We start from the raw sequence: 19,473 nt of genomic DNA on the forward strand, positions 1-19,473 counted from the left end.
CCAGATCTGATTGTGACCACATCTTGAACAGACTGTATGCAGCCTCTCAGAACATGAGGATGTAAATCACACGTACACAGTGACTTTTTGGTGATTCTTGGTTGACTCCTGACCATCCTGATCAGGTGTTTCATAGCAGCAGGTGATAGTTTCTGTTTCATTTATGATTATGACACAGCTTTCATGCACTTTATACTTAAAAAGCTATCTGCACAGTTGATTTTACTTTTGAACAGATGAATTTTAAATTAATTGAGTGGGTAGATTAAAGAAACCAGCAAACTTGCCTTTACATGGAAGAATACAGAAGCGCTGGCGCCACCAAGTGGCTCCTCTAACGACAAAAATATTTTTACCAACACTACCAGTCAAAAGTTTAAGAGCACTCCAATTTTGCTGGTTCTTCATTGGAACTTTTAATGTCTCATTGGACTCTGTAATGAAAGCATAGAACAAATAAACAAATGAAGTGAAGAAAAAAAATCTATTTTAAAAACCAGAATGTATTCTAACTTTTGACTCATCAAAGTAGCCACCTTTGGCAGATATAACAGCTGAACACACTCATGGTGTTCTTTCCACAATGGAAATCAAACATTCTTCAGAATTTTTTTCCCCAACTCTGTTGCAGAAGTTCCCTTAAATATGTGGCACTTGTAGGTTGCTTTGCTTTCACTCTTCTGTCCATCCATTATCTGTACACCGCTTACTTCGCATCCTGGACACCCTGGAGAGGTCACGAGCCAATCACAGGGCTTCATATAGAGACAAATAGTCACACTCAAATTAACAATTTAGACTGATCAATTAACCTCAGCAAGTTGGACTGTGGGACGAAGCAGAGGAACCTGGAGAAAACCCACTCATGCACAGGAAGAACAAGGAAACTCCATGCAGAAATATCCTGGGAAGGCCGAGATGCGAGCCAGGGATCACATGTGAACAGACGTGGAAAAAATAATATCTACAATTAAACAAATAGGCTCAAAATATGAAATAATATGTAAGAAAAAGTCAAATTTACCCTGGTTAAACAAGATGGGGTGGAAACTTATGAAAAAGAGAGACCTAGCCCGCAAGCAAAAGCACTTTTTTTCAGAGACATAATTAAAAATGCTAAGGGAAACAATAACTAACTCTGAAAATGCATTGACAAACTTACTGGAAGAGAATATATAAAGAGTGAAGTCACACAGAATTTAAGATAAATGAAACAGTTTATACAGACGGCGTAGCCACAGCGAACAACTTTAATGAATATTTCATCATATCTGTCCAGGAGCTTGGTCAGAGCTCTGTACACAACTATCCTCTTGAATCATGTGGTACTTTCCATCATGAAGCCGATCTAAATCTTAAACTCATGAATGAGGTAAAACTTTAAAAAATGATGGCATTGCTGTCACGCTGTAGAGCTAAGGATACTCATGGACTAGACAATATATTTGTTAGAAGAATTATGCTTAGAATCCTTAGAATAGAATACTTATGCTTAGATTATCATTGATTGACTGTGAAACGTATCTGCTTTTTGAACTGATGACTCTGCATGTACCTTGAACCAGGATTTTATATGTGTTTTATGCCAGAAACATGTAGAAACAGCACATACCCAGAGGCAACCAGAACTCGGCCTTCTAGGTGATAAAGATAACAAAGAAAGCAGACACAAATACCACGTCTGCCTCTGAAGGTCTTTCTGTTAATATCTTACTGCTTGTGAAGACGGTTTTTTCCATTGTCATCTCATGCTGAGTCATGGTACCACCCTCTATGTTACATTCCTGTCTGAAGCAAATAAAAAGACGCAGGGGAGACACAGGCTCTTTGAAGTTGGGTGGCTGATGCTACGGTGTGTACAGCCTGTCTCTCTCCCCTTGCGGCAAGTAAAATACAAGAGCTCGAGTACTGTCTCTTCTTCCTTGTGCTGTCTCTGTGTTTTACAGGTTTTAAACCCAACAATATTCCTAAAAAAATATAAAGATAGCTTAAATGGTCCAATTTCTAATTTCATAAACTGATCAACACATGAGACGGAGTTTCCAAACCTGCCATTGTAATATGATATATCCATCCACAAAGCAGGAGATAAAAATGAAATTAGTAACTATAGACTAATCAGTATACCTCCTGTTCTCTCAAAAGTCAGTGAAAAGGTGGTTGCAGACCAATTAGTAGATCATCTTGAATCTACACACCTGCTACATCCCATGCAGTTGGGATTCAGTAAAAATCATTCAACAGAAGCAGCATGTTGTCATTTCATTCAAACAGTAAAACAGAATCTTGATATAGGGGTGGTAGTAGGTGCAATCTTTGTAGATTTATGTAAAGCTTTTGATACGATCAATCATTCAATTCTCCTCTCAAAGTTAACAAGATGCAAACTGTCCATGAGTACCCTTAGCTGGTTAAAGTCTTAGCTCTCTGGTCACTCTCAATGTGTGAATATTACCAATACTGTATCTAAAACAATGTTCTGTTCCATGGGGATACCACAGGGTTCAATTTTGGGCCTTGTGCTTTTTATTTTGTACATAAATGATCTCCTATCGGTGTGTGAAGATGATATGAAAATCCAAACAGGTTGCTGACAGACTAGCAGATGCAATGGTGAAAGTGACAGAATGGTTGAATGAATCATGTCTCACCTTAAACGTCAGAAAAACTACCACTATGTTTTTTCATAATAAACAAAAACAAATGGACTGTCCTAACATAGCGGTCAATGGAGAAGCCATAAATAATATCAAGTTATAAATATCTTGGTGTTGTGTTTGACTCCATGCAGCTTTTAAAAAGCACATTAAACCGTTGAGTTGGACACTGAAATATAATCCCTCTAATTTCAGAAAAATCAGAAACTCTGACTTTTGAAAGTACAAAAACCTTTTTTTATACTTCGATTATATCACATTTCTGGGCGGCTGTGGCTCAGGTGGTAGAGCAGGTTGTCCAATGATCAAGGGGTCGGTAGTTCAATTCCTGCTCTCGCCTAGTCATGTTGTGTCCTTGGGCAAGACACTTTACCCGCCTTTCCTCCAGTGCTGCTCTCACACTGGTGTGCGAATGTTGGTGGTGGTTGGAGGGGTGGTCAGCACAGATTGGCAGCCATGCTTCCATCAGTCTGCAGCTATGGCTACAAATGTAGCTTACCACCAACAGAGTGAGAATGTGTGAGTGAACGAATAAGGGATCCATTGTAAAGTGCTTTGAGTGCCTTGAAAAGCGCTATATACATCTAATCCATTATTATTTCACATATTGTATCTCATGCTGGTCACAAGCCAGCAGAACCTTGTGTTTAATGTTTTTTCTGCATATGGTCGCTGTTAAATAAACTGATTAAATAAAATAAATTTAGGCAGCACTTTCATTAATTATTTGTAATTATAAACTATCTCCAACATGGATCCAGGATCAGTCTGGCTCGAACAACAAGGTGTGCTGTCTACTTTTCTATACATCAGACGGGTGAGCTGTCACACAGAGTTACAGTTTAGCAGAATACTGAAGAAAAATTTGATCTGTTTATTGAAGTCTCAGTGTTTTTCTGCCATATTAAGTTTTGTTTTATTAGAGAGATTACTCTGCTACAAAGAAGGATATTTGCAGCAGTGACATTAATCTATGCATGGGCATCTCCAATCAGTCCGTCAATCAATCAATCAATCAATTAATGAGCCCAGCAGCAATGAAAACATACTTTATGTACCACAAGGGCAGTAGTTAAATTGTCATCACATGTTCACAGAATATTAAAAATTGAAATTATAAATAAACCATAGGTTTTGCCTTGCACCCTTTACACCAATGCATTAAAGCTGCTGTCCGGAGTTTCCGTTTGTTTTCAATTTATGTATCATTTTTTAAACAAAGCTTAAATGTGTTAGTCTAGTTCGATACTATAATATAAAGTTAGTAGAACGCGATATGAAAATTTATTCCTGAGCTCCGCCTTCCTCTCATAGACCCCCATGTTATTCCAAAAAGCGCCGGTCGCTGCCGACCAATCAAGTTCGAGCTTCAGTTTTGTCATGCTGTCAATCAACGGTTACGCGCACAGCAAGCAAGCCCATGCAGAGGTGGGCGAGCTGCGCACTACGCAACCGCGCGTACATTTGTTTTGCTTGTGGAGGAGAGAGCATCAGGGCTCAGCAACTTCCAGAAAAGTTACCAATCCCACGGCTTGTCAGGCCAAGAGACTGCAGGACGTTTTTTGGCTCGGGGTGCTCGCCTCGCTCCCCGACCACGGCCTCCATAGCCCGCCTGACGGCTTCGTTTAGATGCCCGACCTCTGGAGGAAGATGTTGGGGCGTCTGGGACATACTCTTCGTCAGAGGAGTCATGCAATTCTGAACTCTAGATAGAAATAAATAAACAATGTAACACATATACACGCGTAAATGCACTAAGTCTGATAAACAACGTAATCGAGAGGGATACACGAGTGTAATCACATATTGAAACTTTACTCGTTCGTCCTAGCAGATTAATGTTATTTTGGTATTAGGACAAGTTAGACTCAATACAGCATTCTAACGTAATTCCTTTATTATTTACTAAATGTACTAAATGTAGAAGAGGGGAAAACAGCAAAACAGGCAAGATGCTGCAGCACTCTGGGCACTTCTCTCATGTACTGCGCGCGTGCACAAATGAAGGTGTGAAATCAGAGGGACGGAGGGTGGGACCAACAGTGTTTTGGGAGATGCTGCGATTCAAACTCTGGACAGCAGCTTTAACTGTTGGATAATTCATAGCATCACATCAGATGTTAGAAAAAAAAATAACAATATTAATTTTATCAGAATGCAATTCCTTAACTCAGTGCCACCCCTGACCAAATTGGGGCCCTAAACGAAATGTTATTTGGATACAGTTCCTCTAAATTATTTTCATGGAGAAAAGACAACATCTCCAGAGCAGTTGTTTGTGGTGGCAGCTCCGGGAAGTTCATGATCTCCTGGGCCATCTCTGTGCCATCAATATCAGACTCCCCCGCTGCAGTCAGTGTCTTCTCTACCTCGGTGCAGTGTTTCTGCAAGGTGTCCTTGGCCATCCCTTTATGCTGGCTGAAGTCAAGCAGCACACCAAATTTCTCCTTAACCTGACTAAATGTCTCAAATCTGTCTTGCAGTGATGTGACAGCAGAGTCCACAACAGTGTTGAAAAATGTGACTTCAAGCTTTTTCAGAGCATCACTCATGGGCTCATCTACAGCCTCATAGGCAAACTGCCTTTTAGTACTCCTCAGCCTCTTCACTCTCAGTTCTGGCTCTGTGTTAAGGGTCTCGCAGAGTTCCTTGGCAGATGTCTGGGCGGGCATCAGCAAACCCAGACAGTCTGTACACGGAAAGAGAAGTTTTTGCACTTTTCAATGACGCACTGCGCAGTACGACTGACATCTGTTCCTTGTGACTTGCATCTGGGGTGCAGTCAAGGATAACTGAATAGTATTTTGCCTCTTGCACACAGGAGACAATGGTTTGCTGGAGTCTGTCAGCAGTTATCTGTATGAGTTCATTTTGTATTCTCTGGCCAAGATAGTGAGTGCGGGTGCTCTCATCTTTTATTCTGGCCAGGTGATTTTCCATCACTGGATCAAACTTTGCTAAGAGCTCAACTTCCTTCAAGAAGTTGCCATTATTTGGCTCATAAAGGTGTTCTGAAGAGCCCCTGAAAGCAAGATTTCTTGAGGCAAGTGACAGTGTAATGCCAATAATGCGTGTGAGGACATTTCGCCACCTGTTCCTCTCCGCCTCTATTAAAGTTAGTTCCTGATGGTCAATTGTCTGGCCCTTCCTCAAATGAAGCTCAAGTTGCTTCCATTTAAGCACTGACTTTGTGTGCTCTTGGTTGTTGTCATGACTCTTGAGAACAGCATTGATATTAGACCAATCGCTAAGGCCCTTGGTAGTCAGTTTTATGTCTTGAGCACTAAAAAGTTTGCAAGCAAAACAAAACACAGAGTTGTTGTGCTTTGAATACACAAGCCAACTTCTTGTTACCTTGTCTCCATTTGCAAGTGACCGGTAGAACAGGCTGCTATGAAAACTTCTTCCATCTGTCTTAGGGAAAGGGAAATTTGACACAACCTTAAAAGGCCCTCGCTGCACAAATTCAACCCGTTCAGCATCTGATAACTTTGCTGGCCAAAGAGCAGGATCAACTGGTTGTGCACTTGTAGGCACTTGGAGTAGCACCTGTATGTGTAAAGATGCTGCTTGATGGCCCTGGTGATGTGCTGTTAAATTTCAGCATTGAGCCTGTTATGGTAAGAAATCGAGACAAATCCATACAAGCAGATTAAGATATGTTTTGGTCTTAATGATAATCTACATGATGAAATTAATGTAAATACTAGTCTCTAAAAGATTCAAAAGCAATTAATGTGAATCATACAAAAACAACGACAACAACAACAACAACTACCACTACTACTACTAATAATAACAGTAATAATAATAATCATGATATAAACTACTGCTGTTACTACTATCTATTATTATAGACTATAATACAAATACTACTACTACCACTACTACTATTAGTACTGGCTTGGTAGTTCTACTGCTACTTCTACTAATATTAAACAAAAACTACTCATATTGCTATCTATCTATTATCATTATTATTATTATATTTTTTATTATCATTATTGTTGTCATATTGTTATTATGCTCAGACTACAGTCCAAAAAGAACATAATTCAGGATCCCTCTGTCATCAGTTACACTCTCATTTCAGTGTTTCTCTCTAATGTCTCCTCAAAAATTGACTGTGAATTAACCAACAGAGGTGATATTTATCTCCTTAATAGTCAAAAACTTCTTAAAAGCATAAACTGATATAAAACTGTACCCAATATATATATATATATATATATATATATATATATATATATATATATATTGACTAAAGTTTATAGCTTATATACGACCATCATCAACTGGTCTTTTATCACTCATTTTCACAATTTGGAGAGACAGCATAGGGCGTTAACAAGGCATTCAGTTAATGTTAATTAGGGCCGCTGGAGGAAAAAAAAATTTCCAGTCTAGACAGAGACTGATGTTTTATTTCAACAACATACCTTCAAGAGAAGGACGAGTTTCCTCGTGTTTTGCCTTTTTTTTTCTCTTGGTCGCTCCGGATTCATAATTTCTTTTCGACATGTTGAAATCTCGCCTCTGATCTGCAGCGAGAACCTGCCGGCACTCGCACATGGCACACCTTTAACCAACAGAGCGGTGACGACAGCGGAAGACAGTCTGGAGATACTGAACCCAACCCTGGTACAGTAGAGTCCAGCAGTTTGAGCTCCTCCAGAAAGACAGACAGACTGTAGTTGCTCTGAAGTATGACTGAAGCAGACTTATACACGCTGTATAAGGGTGTTTATGTGCCGACATGTCTGCATCCTCCTCAGAGCCTGCAGTACTACGAAGAGTTCACCTTCCGTCCGGATGATATCCTCATTGTAACGTATCCAAAGTCAGGTGAGTTATCGGCTAATTTATGCACCTAAACAAACAGCGCTGTTCGCTTCACTTACTCCTGTTGGAGATCTTAAAAAAACAACTTTTAGTAACTTCTATGGGTCATTCCTACTATTCGGTGCCATTTCGTCCTTGTTTAAACTATTAAAAAAAATGTTAAAATTTCCATTTTTTTCGTCTTTTATCTGAAGGATTACTTATCAAACTATAAGAACACTGGTCCAGCTCAGGATATCAATAATCTAATATTTTTACCAAATTCTTTGCATGTGACAGACGGCAAATGTCCACCCTGTTACAGGACATTCTCACATCTATTACACTATGTTTCCAAACCACTCTAGCTATAATAATTACATTTAGTAAGAGCTAAAATGTCCCTTAATTTACCCTTGAAATATCTATTTTGAGAAATATTAACAAAGAAGTATATGTACAAAAAATGTGCTCTATTGTAAGGCACAACACAATTTGAACACATTTCTTTTCAATTTTAAGATAATTTCAATGGAATCTACCTTTATTTTTTTTAGTGATTTCATTATACTAATTAGAAACTGCAAGTAAACACGAAGACATGCTAAATATTTCAGACTTTTTATCTAATTCTCATCAAAAAATAAGGTAACAGGGTGGACAGAAGAGTAACAGGGTGGACAGAAGAGTAACAGGGTGGACAAGACGTCACAGAATGGACCTAATATTTGTGAACAAAATTTTATTTAAAAAAGTAAATTTATTCAACCTTTACATGAACATTAAAATTATTTTTAAAAAATACTTCCAACAAGTAAATAAAAATATCATTAACTAGTCATATGAAAAACATCAAAAACGTCATTAGCATCAGCTTTACATACGAATTCACTGAACAATATAATTCATTAACAATTAGAAATTCATTCAATAATTTAAAATAGGAAATTCATTCAATAACTAAAAATAAAAATAAAATAATCAATTTATTACCAAAAATAATAATAGAAGACAACATATGCTGAAGAAAGATGTTGATCCACCTCTGTTATGTCCACCCTGTTACTATGTGTCCACCCTGTTACTCTACAAAACGGTAACAGGGTGGACGGTAACAGGGGGGGACATTTAATGCTAAAGCTGTCCCTTACTGCTAATGTGATGAAAAACAAACTAGCACTTAATGACAACCAAGGAAGATTTTTAACATATTTATTAACCATATTTTTGAAATTACCAAAAAATATAATTTTCTGCTATAAAACAGGGTAACAGGGTGGACATCTTATGTTTTACCACGTCAGTCAAGCATTCTAAAACACTTAAAAAAGGTTGTTTAAAGAGAGGTACTTACTTTGCTTCCATTACTTTGATTTTCCCTCCAAAAGTGTAAGCCACTTCCTGTGTCAAGTGACTAGATGATGTATTGGGGGGGGCGTGTGCAGAGATCTTTCTATCAAAGTAACAGGGTGGACAGTTGACTCAGGGACACAACATATTTTGAATATTTTAAGCAGTAAAAATGTATAAATAACAAAAAATAACATTTGGGGAGGTAGATTATAAACAAAACTGTGCAACAATAGTGAAAAGTGTTGGGTTTATTTTATTACTATTACTTTTATATGTATTTTTAATTGAGCAAACATGATTTGGGACATGGGAATTTGGCCTACTTATCCAAAAATAAGGGTAATTGTTTAAAATTGAAATATTCCTGCATACATATCATTGTATATTATGGTAGAGAACTGTTAACCATATAAGCCAGGCTTTTGAAAATTAGTATTAGAACATTTTTACCAAAAATATGCAATGCTCTGTCATGGGGACTCAAATGGCACCGAATAGTAGGAATGACCCCTCAATAGTGTGCGTTTTCTTTTGTCCAGTTCCGTATCTTGTTGTACATATGAACTATGGGTAACAAACAGCTGCTCTTCTGTAATCCTAATGTACATGATATATCTAAATAAATATGGCTTTTCAGGGGGCTTTTATTCTGAAAATCCACATCAGATTGAGCTGATTTTGAGATGGTGTCTTCCTGAAGTGGAGTACTATCAATCTGAAGTGGGACAGTTGAATAATAACAGGCAGTTTGGGAGAAATATTAATCCTAATGTACATGATATATCTAAATAAGTATGGCTTTTCTGGGGGCTTTTATTCTGAAATTCCACATCAGATTGACCTGATTTTCACTCGGTGTCTTCCTGAGTTGGAGTACTATCAATCTGAAGTGGAACAGTTGAATAATAACTGGCAGTTTGGGAGAAATATGAATGCTAATGTACATGATATATCTAAATAAATATGGCTTTTCAGGGGGCTTTTATTCTGAAATTCCACATCAGATTGACCTGATTTTGACTCGGTGTCTTCCTGAGGTGGAGTACTATCAATCTGAAGTGGAACAGTGGAATAATAACAGGCAGTTTGGGAGAAATGTGGATGTCAATGTGCACGATATATATATATATATATATATATATATATATATATATATATATATATATATATACACACGTGGACAAAATTGTTGGTACCCCTCAGTTAAAGAAGGAAAAACCCACAATTCTCACTGAAATCACTTGAAACTCACAAAAGTAACAATAAATAAAAATTTATTGAAAATTAAATAATCAAAATCAGCCATCACTTTTGAATTGTTGATTAACATAATTATTTAAAAAAACAAACTAATGAAATAGGGCTGGACAAAAATGATGGTACCCATAACTTAATATTTTGTTGCACAACCTTTTGAGGCAATCACTGCAATTAAACGATTTCTGTATTTGTCAATGAGCGTTCTGCAGCTGTCAACAGGTATTTTGGCCCACTCCTCATGAGCAAACAGCTCCAGTTGTCTCAGGTTTGATGGGTGTCTTCTCCAAATGGCATGTTTCAGCTCCTTCCACATATGTTCAATGGGATTCAGATCTGGGCTCATAGAAGGCCACTTTAGAATAGTCCAACGCTTTTCTCTCAGCCATTCTTGGGTGTTTTTGGCTGTGTGTTTTGGATCGTTGTCCTGTTGGAAGACCCATGACCTGCGACTGAGACCAAGCTTTCTGACACTAGGCAGCACATTTCTCTCCAGAATGCCTTGATAGTCTTCAGATTTCATCGTACCTTGCACACTTTCAAGACACCCTGTGCCAGATGCAGCAAAGCAGCCCCAAAACATTACTGAGCCTCCTCCATGTTTCACCGTAGGGACAGTGTTCTTTTCTTCGTATGCTTGGTTTTTGAGTCTATGAACATAGAGTTGATGTGCCTTACCAAAAAGCTCCAGTTTGGTCTCATCTGTCCAAAGGACATTCTCCCAGAAGCTTTGTGGCTTGTCAACATGCATTTTTGCAAATTCCAGTCTGGCTTTTTTATGAGTTTTTTTCAGCAGTGGTGTCCTCCTTGGTCGTCTCCCATGAAGTCCACTTTGGCTCAAACAACGACGAATGGTGCGATCTGACACTGATGTACCTTGGCCTTGGAGTTCACCTTTAATTTCTTTGGAGGTTGCTCTGGGCTCTTTGGATACAATTCCAACGATCCGTCTCTTCAATTTGTCATCAATTTTCCTCTTGCGGCCACGTCCAGGGAGGTTGGCTACTGTCCCGTGGGTCTTGAACTTCTGAATAATATGAGCCACTGTTGTCACAGGAACTTCAAGCTGTTTAGAGATGGTCTTATAGCCTTTACCTTTAAGATGTTTGTCTATAATTTTTTTTCGGATGTGCTGGGACAATTCTCTCCTTCGCTTTCTGTTGTCCATGTTCAGTGTGGTACACACCTTTTCACCAAACAGCAGGGTGACTACTTGTCTCCCTTTAAATGGGCAGACTGACTGATTATGAGTTTGGAAACACCTGTGATGTCAATTAAATGACACACCTGAGTTAATCATGTCACTCTGGTCAAATAGTTTTCAATCTTTTATAGAGGTACCATCATTTTTGTCCAGGCCTGTTTCATTAGTTTGTTTTTTTAAATAATTATGTTAATCAACAATTCAAAAGTAATGGCTGTTTTTGATTATTTAATTTTCAATAAATTTTTATTTATTGTTACTTTTGTGAGTTTCAAGTGATTTCAGTGAGAATTGTGGGTTTTTCCTTCTTTAACTGAGGGGTACCAACAATTTTGTCCACGTGTGTATATATATATATATATATATATATATATATACAAATATGGCTTTTCAGGGGGCTTTTATTCTTAAATTCCACATCAGATTGACTTGATTTTCACTCGGTGTCTTCTTGAGGTGGAGTACTATCAATCTGAAGTGGAACAGTTGAATAATAACGGGCAGTTTGGGAGAAATATGAATGCTAATGTACATGATATATCTAAATAAATATGGCTTTTCAGGGGGCTTTTATTCTGAAATTCCACATCAGATTGACCTGATTTGAGATGGTATCTTCCTGAAGTGGAGTACTATCAATCTTTTTTTTTTTTGTCCTGTCCGGCAACAGAGCAGGCAGAATGGGGATCTGGCTGCTGCATTGTGCCATACAAGTTTGCTTTTCCAAGGGGAGTTTATAAGTATAAGACTCCCCTTGATACTGTACAGTAATTTATTTAGTTTGAATACTTGTTGATTAGTTAAATATACATAAATTTGCCGGACCTGACAGGGGAAAGGCAGGAAGAGAGAAATGAGAAGAGAGGAAGAAAAAAAACAACAACAAGGGGGGATAGTGAAGACAAAAGGAAGAGTGCAAGAATACAATTATCTTTCAATTAAACCGACACAACAGACAACAAGCTAGTACACCTTAATAAAGACACACCGGAACGCATCCTACGGGTTTTGTTAGGAAACACAGCTAGTAATTATTCAAATCATCTATGTGAAACAAACAAGCTGAGGAAACATGTCTTTTGATATTTTGGCACCAGGACAAACTTAACACCCTACAAGACAACATGGTTGCTGTGTCCACATGCAGAGTACGGTGCAATTGTGACTGTGATCATGCAACTATGACCTCTGACCTCCGTGAAGGCCAGAAGCGGGCCCGAGAGCCCACAAGACCCAGGCGAGCCGGCAGCAATCACAGAGTAGAGATCCGAGCCACCAAACCACGAGGACGACCACGGATCGGCCCGGAAGGGGGAAAAGGGAGAACCCGGCCAGGACCCCCAGTGTCCAGCGGGGCCAGGCCCCAGGCGACCAAGACCGGCGGCCGCCGACCCCGCCAGGGGCCGGAGGCCCAGGACGGACCCAGCACAGGACCCTGGGTCCCAGGCATCCAAGAGGCAACCCCCGCCCCCCCAGGCAGAGGGTGAACATCGCCAGGGGAACCAGCCACCCCAGACGGCCACCCGGCATGGGCCGGCACCCCCGCCGCAGCCCAAGATCCGGGGGGCTTTTATTCTAAAATTCCACATCTGATTGTCCTGATTTTGAGGTGGTGTCTTCCTGAGGTGGAGTACTATCAATCTGAAGTGGAACAGTGGAATAATAACAGGCAGTTTGGGAGAAATATGGATGTCAATGTACATGATATATATATATATATATATATATATAAACATGGCTTTTCAGGGGGCTTTTATTCTGAAATTCCACATCAGATTGACTTGATTTTCACTCGGTGTCTTCTTGAGATGGAGTACTATCAATCTGAAGTGGAACAGTTGAATAATAACGGGCAGTTTGGGAGAAATATGAATGCTAATGTACATGATATATCTAAATAAATATGGCTTTTCAGGGGGCTTTTATTCTGAAATTCCACATCCAACCAACGTGACTCTTAGCGGATGTCACACGCTTGAATAATAACGGCAATTTAAAAAAGATCGCTCTTGACGTACTGTTTAGTATATGCGCGCACTGCTTTTCCAAGTGAGGGCTAGTTTGACCAAGCCTTTTGCAGTGAGGGCTGGCTTGACCGTGGTTAGATCATATGGTGCAGCTCAGTTTGTGAAAGTCCAGTCTGATAATGAGTGTGTTCCATGTTTTGTCTTGAAGGCAGTGACATAAAAAGAGAAACTATTAGTGATATTCACAGCAGTGGACACTGAGACTGTACATTTTTATCACCCCATGTAGTGTTAGCGATTTTTGCCAAAGAATGATTGAAAAGGGGAAGTAATGCAACCTCAAGCTGGATGTGAAGCACAAAAAAACAACTGAAACATCCTATTTATTGTTATGTGTGGTTTCTTTTCAGCTCTATATTTTCCATAAAGTGTACAATTCAAGTAGTATAGAGGTTATTGTACACTGACAATATCTTCTATTTAGGAGGGACAAAGCTAAGAAATAAATGAAAGGATGAATAGAAAATATGCACAAGTTGCGACTGTAACTAAACATTTCAAACAAGCTTGTTTCCTCTGTGTAGGTACAACTTGGATGCAGGAGATCGTCCCTCTGATCATGAGTGAAGGTGATCCAGCCTCTGTTGAGACTCTTCCTAACTGGGACCGTGTTCCCTGGCTGGAGGAGCAGCGAGCTTGCATCCTTAACCTTGAAGAGAGGCCATCTCCACGCATGTTTGCAACACACTTCCACAACAATATGATGCCTCCATCTTTCTTTAAAGTGAAGCCAAAGGTAAATCTGCTACATTGTACTAGTATTACATAGTGTCACGGATAATTAAGGCATTTAGGATGACTGTTAATGTTTCCTCTAATGGAAGATATGATCAAAAAGTTCTAAGAGTGTTTGTGTTGCGCATGCATGTAGGGAGAGATGGTAACCTTGGTCCGATGTGTCTGAGCAGTAACTTTCACAAGTCGGGATACCACTTTACACTGCTATAAACTTTGGGATCTGTGTTCACATTTTATGTGACTACTTTAAGGTACACGTTTGAAATTTTGCCACAATCCTGAAACTGAATTAGAGAGAAAAAATCCCATTCTGTGTCACTCAGCTGCCTAGATGATCCAGTCGTCAGGTCAAAAATCATCCCTGGTGACGAGACATGGATCTGTGGCTCTCACTGAGTGAAGAAACAGCAGTTTCCACAGTGGTAGAGCCCTTAGTCTGCAGAACTGGAGACTGTGGATTGTCAGGTCTGAAGCACATCTGGTGCATGCGATGTCATGTAGGAAGTTCAGTTGCTCAATGTGCCTAGTCACAGTACAGTGACCTACCCTGCATGCTATATTAGGCTCCCTGTGACATTTTCCTCTTCCTCAAAATGAATTTCAAGTTGAAGTATTGATGTTTATGACACATTTTAAGAGACTGAGTGCATACTGTAGATAGTGACCGAAGCACTGACATAATGGTACTCTCAAACATAGCCATAGCACTGGATAGCTGTATTGATGCACAAAGAAACTGTCATGAAGTTGATTGCAACCAAAATTTTAATGAGCTATGGGATTTGATCTTTATAGGCACAGTGTCGGAACTTTTTGATCACATCTCGTATACAGTATATATGAATAAAACCTGAAAGTGATGTATAGCACAATATTAATAAGCTCAGTGACTCAAACTAAAACACCTATGTTGCTGTGTAACTAGACCTTGTTTACATGTTGCTATGTAAAACCACATGTAGTTGTAATTAAACATTTAAACTTGTTTGCTTCACCTGTGGTTGGCCCACTGTGAGAAGTGGAAGAGCCTACTATAAGAACAGACCTGCCTCAACACGTCATACAGTCAGAGATTTTTAAATTTTTAAATTTTTTTAATGTTCCTTATTAATCCCACGAGGGGAAATTCTGATTTTCGAATATCCCCCATCTGGGGGGTCTGGGGGGGGTCAGAGCGCAGAGTTAGCCGCAGTACAGTGCCCCTGGAGCAGGCAGGGTTAAGGGCCTTGCTCAAGGGCCCGTCACATTCACTCATTCACACACACATTCACTAGCTGGGTTTCCATTACCCTTAGATACGCGCAAAATGTAAATAGCGCAATAAAAAACTGGTAATGGAAACACCTAAATTTCGAAAAAGGAATAAATAATTGCTAAAAAGTTTTTACGTTCTCATGAGGTGGTTTTTCAGACGTTTTATATTGAAAAATATCTTTTTCCACAATTATACATCACCGGACGTGACGTTCCTGGTCACATGACCAGTTCTCTCGGAGTAAACATGGCGCGGTACGTGTTGACAGAAGAGGAGACCGAGACTTTTCTTGCCATTATTCTTGAGAAGAACAACACTGCCAGGTGTCTTGCTCAGGGACACCTCAACATGACCATGACAGTCTGGGGATTGAACTGCAACCCTCCGGTTGCGAGACGGCCACTCTACCCACTGAGCTATGCCAACCCCCTATGATGTTAAGAAGAAGTAACATAGACAGAGTAGAGTAGAGTGTATGTCTGAAGACTGGTTTAATGAGTGATTATTGGATGTCATATGATCATTGCAGGTGATATATGTCATGAGGAACCCCAAAGATGTATTTACGTCTTCCTTTCACTATCATGGGATGACCTCCTTCTTGGTGAAACCAGGCCCACAGAATGAGTTCCTCCAAAAGTTCCTCAATGGACAAGGTAGGTCTCATTACAGTATACAGTGTTTGTGTGTAATACAGTACGTTACAGTAACCTTCAAATGTATTTCACACTAAGTAAGTTAAAGAGATACCTGGTGTTCAAAGAACATAACACTGAATGGCAAGAAATGGCAAGAAATGTACTTTGGCATTAGATTTTACAAGGAATACTTTCTTTTTCTTCCAGTTATGTTTGGCTCCTGGTTTGACCATGTAGAGGGCTGGCTGAATGCTGAAAATAAGGAGCATATACTCTACATCTCATATGAAGAACTGATAATGGTGAGACCTACTGCAAAGTATTTTTTTCCTTTTATTTTACAATCTTAAACGAATATGAGCTGAGCTGTGTTTCTGTGTGGTGCAGGACCTGAAGGACTCTGTGGCCAGAATCTCTCAGTTCTTGGAGAAATCTCTGGACGTTGAGGTGATAGACAAGATAGCGGAGCGATGTGTGTTCAAGAACATGAAGCAGAACAACATGTCCAACTACTCTACAGTTCCTCGTGAATTCATGGACCAGACAAAATCTGAATTCCTCAGGAAAGGTGGGTTTCAATTAGTAATGTGTACAGTAAATTTTAGGTTTCACTGTTACTGGATATGATTTCCAGCACAGAGCCAAGCATACTAAATATATTAACACCTATTTACCCAGATTTGATACTATATTTCTAGACAGAAACCTTCTAATAGGTACAATCTGAGGAGCAGCTTTAGCAATAGACTGATACAAACCCACTGCTCCAAGGAGTGCTACAGGAGGTCAAAGGACAATTGAGAGATGGCCGCCAGGCCATCTCTCAATTGTACAGAAAAATCCTTTACTTACTTTTGCTCTTCCGGACATCCTGTAAAAATTTGGTGAAAATCCGTCCATGACTTTTTGAGTTATGCTGTTAACAGACAGACAAACAAACAGATGGCATGGCGGAGGTCTGCGCTCTCCGAGTGCTTCTCTAGTTATATCTGTAAACTTATCTGCACCTACTTTTGTCATTTGCACATCTAAACACATTCTCATTTGCACATTTCTGTATAACTCTTGTATATTGTTGTATATTTTGTTGATTTTTTTCTTTCCATATTATATGTTCTATATTTTGATCTTACTTTACTTTGACTTTATATCCTACCCTAATATTCTGTGTTGTCTTCTTGTTAACCCCTTTGTTGAACATCCATGCAGCTGTAACAACTTAATTTCCCTCTAGGGATTCATAAAGTCAGTCTAAGTCGAATTTTCTACAACTAAATTCTAATTCCTCTCGTGTATTGTGTTTCAGGAATCATTGGAGATTGGAAAAATCAGCTGACAGTAGCAGAAGCAGAACACTTTGATGCTGTTTACAAAGAAAAAATGAAAAATGTCAAATATAAGTTTGTATGGGATTAATAGAAGCTCGGTGAACAAGCTGAGTATTAATGTTTAGAATTTAGAAACTTGCTGTGTATGATATTTGCTTTACTCTATATACTATACTGATCTTACAATGAGCATTTTTTTTTTCATCTGTTCAGTTCACATTGGAAACGTTTAGTGCAACTCCTTATGTAACTGGCTGACATACTAACAATAATCTGAAAATTGTCATTAAAACAAACAGTAGCTGCTTTCTTAAATATAATACGGAACATAGTTTATCTAACACTTTTGATTACTACATACGGCGCCCTCTATAATTATTGGCAGCCCTGGTTAAGATGTGTTGAAAACCTTAAAATATATTCAATTTTTATTGCAGAAGCGTACTCGTACACAGAAAATTTGTATGTATTATAAGAGAATATTAGGTGCTGTTTTGTTGGCAAAAGGGGGTTGTACAAAGTCTTAACATCAGTCGTGCTAATAACTGTGACACACATGTTTTGATGTAAAAGAATAATTTCTTAATGTGTGATTTTTTTCCCCCACTGAATAAATGCACTTGAATTAAAGGTTGGAGTTTCCTCTTCTTTCCATTGTGGTCCTATATTATTTAGAAAAAAAACTGAATTTATTAGAAGCTAAAGAACACATCTTAACCAGGGGTGCCAATAATTATGGAGGTAATTAATTCCAAATGTCATTTAACAGTTTTGATGTCTTCAGTTTTATCCTACTCTGTTGCAAATAGTAAAAATAAAGAAAAACTCTTCAGTGAGTGGATGTGCCAGCTGGTACAGCAATAGACGGGTGGATACATTGACAAAATAATTAACATTTTCGAACAGTCCTTAACAGATTTTTTGAACAAATTAGTTTTTAATGTGTTAATTTACTGATTTTCTGTATTTTGTTTCATTACAGATAAAGTGTTTATTTACATAAACAAACACGGTACAAAACTATAAAATTGTAAATAATATCCACATTAAAATGTACTTTTATGAATGAAATAAAATCACAGAGATCAATTCAATACACTGTTTCTATTACTAGTGATATTTAGCATAGTGCACAGTGGAACAAAGGTAAAAATATGAAGGAATGCTTCAGCAGATAGCATTTATCAGTGAGCATATGTGGGGGTTTTTCTGAACGGTTTCATGTGTGTATACAACATGCTTGACCTAATCTTAGCAGTTAAATGGTTCTAGTTGAAGGAATCCACAGCAGAAATAGAGCCAGTAAAGTCTCCCTAAGGACTGGAGGCTCTAGCTTTATTCCAGCAGTGATCGCACAGTTGATTGTTTTTCAGTTTGTCAATTTCTCCTTCTGAGAAAGCACTGCTGTGTCGTACCTCTTAAACACTAACAGCAGCTCCTTGCATTTAGCATTGACAATGCTGCACTCTGTTGGACTACACTGAAATACTTTACACCTCTTTCTCTGCCTTCACTTGATGTCACCACAGTGAAATTAAGTGTAGTCACTGATGGTTACAGACAAATGTAAGGTATTAATACCATGATCTGCATCATGCTATCTTTTTGATTTTATTATTTTTACACTTTTTTGTAATAATATTTCTTTCTCATATAACAGTGTTATCACGTGTGGCCACAACTAAAGGAAGACACACAGGCAATTACACTTACAAAGGAATAATTTGTTTGAAGTGTTTCAGTCAGGCTTCAGAGTGCATCATAGCACAGAAACAGCTCTGGTGAAAGTTACTAATGACCTTCTCATAGCATCAGATAATGGACTAGTCTCTATACTTGTTTTGTTAGATCTTAGTGCAGCATTTGACACAATCGACCACATAATTTTATTACAGCGTCTGGAACATTCAATTGGCATTAAAGGGACAGCACTGGACTGGTTTAAATCCTACTTATCAGATAGGTTCCAGTTTGTGCATGTCAACAATAACTCTTCTGAGCATACTAAAGTTAAATCATGGAGTTCCTCAGGGTTCTGTCTCAGGACCAATACTTTTCACATTATACATGCTTCCTTTAGGCAATATTTGTCACAATCTCAGAAGGCGGACCCGAACAGAAAGCCACACTACCAAGGCCGGTGGAACTGAGGAGTTTTATTGTAAGGGGGTGAATAATGGCACAGTGGGGAGAAA

The 19,473-nt window shown here is 38.7% G+C and overlaps 1 protein-coding gene across 1 annotated transcript; it reads left to right on the plus strand.

Annotated features, from left to right (window-relative positions):
* The first annotated feature begins 7,311 nt into the window (after nt 1–7,311).
* Nucleotides 7,312–18,281, plus strand: LOC110968847 (sulfotransferase 2B1-like). The gene is made up of 6 exons (XM_051939133.1): nt 7,312–7,502; nt 13,844–14,055; nt 15,842–15,968; nt 16,158–16,252; nt 16,338–16,518; nt 17,257–18,281. The coding sequence occupies exons 1-6, from the start codon at nt 7,364–7,366 to the stop codon at nt 17,364–17,366; spliced, it is 864 nt and encodes a 287-aa protein (XP_051795093.1). The 5' UTR covers nt 7,312–7,363; the 3' UTR covers nt 17,367–18,281.
* Nucleotides 18,282–19,473: the final 1,192 nt, after the last annotated feature.

Source organism: Acanthochromis polyacanthus, chromosome 19 (genome assembly GCF_021347895.1).
Source record: "Acanthochromis polyacanthus isolate Apoly-LR-REF ecotype Palm Island chromosome 19, KAUST_Apoly_ChrSc, whole genome shotgun sequence".
Taxonomy (NCBI): Eukaryota; Metazoa; Chordata; class Actinopteri; family Pomacentridae; genus Acanthochromis; species Acanthochromis polyacanthus.